This window comes from Miscanthus floridulus, chromosome 16, assembly GCF_019320115.1.
Source record: "Miscanthus floridulus cultivar M001 chromosome 16, ASM1932011v1, whole genome shotgun sequence".
Taxonomy (NCBI): domain Eukaryota; kingdom Viridiplantae; phylum Streptophyta; class Magnoliopsida; order Poales; family Poaceae; genus Miscanthus; species Miscanthus floridulus.
Window position 1 is genome coordinate 60882393 of NC_089595.1, and position 3004 is coordinate 60885396.

General features: G+C 51.5%; 1 protein-coding gene across 1 annotated transcript; it reads left to right on the forward strand.

Moving 5' to 3' along the window:
* The first annotated feature begins 990 nt into the window (after positions 1-990).
* On the forward strand, positions 991-2086 carry LOC136510736 (uncharacterized). The gene is made up of 4 exons (XM_066505089.1): positions 991-1005; positions 1095-1292; positions 1382-1555; positions 1640-2086. The coding sequence occupies exons 1-4, from the start codon at positions 991-993 to the stop codon at positions 2084-2086; spliced, it is 834 nt and encodes a 277-aa protein (XP_066361186.1).
* Positions 2087-3004: the final 918 nt, after the last annotated feature.

Genomic DNA, 3004 nt, shown 5'->3' on the forward strand with positions numbered 1-3004 from the left:
AAAATGCGAAGGACTTGGCGTTACTTGAAGGATTACATATTGGCAATGGCAATGATGACATAGTTACTCCTTTGGAAAGTGTTGAACATTTCGACATGGCTGATAGTGATGATGAGAGCTATGATCCAGCTAATCCCGATGGGGATGATTATTTCTAATACATGTAATATTATGTTATTTTTTAATTATGCTTTATTTATTTTGCATCTCTTTATAATAATGTCTTGTTTATGATCCATCTAATCCGATCTTAATGTTTATGTCTTGTAGGTGATTGTGCAAAGATGGCGGGCCGCAGAGCTTTGCGGGCGGTCAGGTCGCTTTACGACACGGGGGGCAGTACACCAGGGCCCTCAGGTGAAGCTGGGGGGTCGGCACCACCTCAGGGGAGGAGGAGGAGGGCGGCCGGGAGGAGGCCTAGGGCGCCACCACCTCAGCCTGCAGCAGCAGCAGCATCAGAGCCCGAGGAGGAGCGGGAGGAAGAGCAGGTGGACGAGCAGGCTCAGCAGGGAGAGGCCGAGCAGGAGGCTGAGCAGGAGGCCGAGCAGCTGGACGAGCAGGAGGAGCGGGAGGACGAGCAGGAGGCCGAGGCAGGAGGTTCCAGTTCCACCAGAACCTCGGGTGTCTACCAACGAGGTCCGGCGAGCCTACCTGAGCGGCCGATACCTGAGGCTCTACGCCCGGTCATTCGACCCGTTGGGCAAAAGTACGTAACTTTTACATTTTTTTCGCTCCTACATATGATAGAATCACAATGGAAACTAACAATTTTTTCTTAATCACTTACGCAGGTCTTGGAAGGTCGTGGTCCCAGGTGCTCACAAAAGGTTGCCCAATGGCATCCTGGGTCTTCTCTGCAGGGAACACTTCCCAGGCTTGGTTCGCTACGCCGAAGCTCTGGAGCCGGCCTACACGTACGAGCACTACGTCGCCGCCCCTGATGCGGAGGACGAGACGGGCCGCACGTACGAAAGCGTGGCGGAGCGGGTTATGTGCGAGTTTTGGGTAAGTCTTCCTCCCACTACTTTGCTCAATACATTGCATTCGCTAGAGTTTCTTGAACCAGTGTATTGATACATCTTTTCTATATGCAGGACTTCTTCAAATGCGCCGAGGGCTACGAGGCGAGGGCGGCCAAGGCGTTGGCCAAATCTTTTAGAGGTCGCATCTCAGACATGCATTACGAGGCGTGGCTCCAGGCCATCACCGATTACTGTGCCGTCTATGAGCATCAGAAGGTAAAGAAAGAAGATGCAAGATTAATGCATCTGACCAAAGAGCAGTACCTGAAGGTAAATATACAACATCAATATTGATTTCTTCTGAGATTGGGTAGGCTTGAATTGTTCTTATATCTGTCAATGTACTTGATGTCGTACAGGTGCCTCCTGGCTGGTGCGCCAATAAAACGCGGGCCTGGCAGATGATGGTCGACAGGTGGGTGAGTGGCAATTGGGCGGATAACCACACCGTCCTCCGGGAACGACGTTTGCTGATGCCAGGTGTATCACACCACCAGGGCAACCTTAACATCCACGAATTCGGGGCTAGATGGGTACGTGACTTGGTGTAGCTTTATTTATTCTTTCAGACGTTTATTCCTACATGATTTATAATCGTCTTGTTGTTTTTCTCACAGTCGGCTGCACATCAAAACCAGCCATGCGGAGAGCTCAAGTCATGGGTTCTGGCCCACAAGGGCAAGGCGACAGACAACATCAACTGGAACCCGGACGACCCAGCCGAGTCGTTCACCAACGAGAGCATCCCCGAGCGCATCAGTCAGTACACCAAGGCGGCAAGGGGAGTCCATGGGGCAGACTGGGATCCGCACACCGCGGACATTGACGGCGACATCGTCATGAGGGTGGGAGGAGGCAAGAAGCATGGGCGGTACCTCATCGGCAACAGCACGCTCGACCCGCACACCACTCCCACTCTCTCACAGGTCCGGACAAGCAGCACGAGCGGTAGCGTGCCCATACGCCCAAGGCAGGACACTTCGACGCATCGTGTGGCAGCACTACAGGTTATTTCTGTTTTATTCGTCGTTCATTGGTTTTACATTCCTCGAAATTGCTTGTAACAATGCGGTGAAAAATTATAGGCTCAGGTGCATGCGCTCGAGGAGCATAAGGCTAGGGTGGAGGAAGAGCGACAGAGGGAGTGGGAGGCCAAGCGACAGAGGTGGGAGGCCGAGCGGGCGAGGTTTGATGCCTTGGCTCAGTACGTGGCAAGTCTTGGCGTCACGATGGGTCGTCCAGCGCCACTAGAGCTGTTCGCTCCTCCACCGCCTTACCCATACCCACCTTACTCATACGTGAGTTCAACTTCTCTAACAAAAGCTCTTTACTGTGCATGTCGGCCATCGTGCCGTTGATATGTGATAGGAGGCCTTCGCGCCGTTTATATATATGTGTGCCGGCCATCGTGCCGTTGATATGTGGTGGGCGGCCATCGTGCCGTTGGTTTTCTTGCAGGTTTTGGAAACCTCACCGTGTAGGGGAGGTGCTGCCGAAATTTTGATGTGTCTAGGCTTAGATTATAATTTTATACCTAGTTCTGTAAATTTTGACTTGTCTACGCTTAGATTACAATTATATGCCTTAGTATTACTATAATTATTAATTTTTCTTCTCATTTGTGCAGAATCAATCGGCGGGTTCGAATGATGTGCCTGAGCAGCCGTCGTCGGGAGGGTCGTGGCACCAATCGTATCCACAACTTCCGCCGCATCAGCAGCCGCCGGGAGGGTCGGGGTACCAGCCGTATCCACACCGTCCGCCGCAGCAGCAGCCGCCGTCGGGAGGGTGGGAGCCTTGGGAGTGAGCCTGTTGTTCTTCATCATGTATTAGCACTTTGTGACATGAACTTAGCACTTTGAGATGGACATGTGTTGTTGGATTTGAGATGTTTAGATGGATTATAATGTGAGACATGTGATGTGGATGACATATTTGTGATATATGTGATGTGGATGATGTGTTATATTTGTGAAATATGT

What these genes read in the sequence shown, in the direction of transcription:
- LOC136510736 (XM_066505089.1), top strand. An exon ending in CCAAAGAGCAGTACCTGAAG is followed by an intron (nt 1,293 to 1,381) that starts GTAAATATACAA and finishes GATGTCGTACAG; the next exon opens with GTGCCTCCTGGCTGGTGCGC. An exon ending in ACGAATTCGGGGCTAGATGG is followed by an intron (nt 1,556 to 1,639) that starts GTACGTGACTTG and finishes TTTTTCTCACAG; the next exon opens with TCGGCTGCACATCAAAACCA.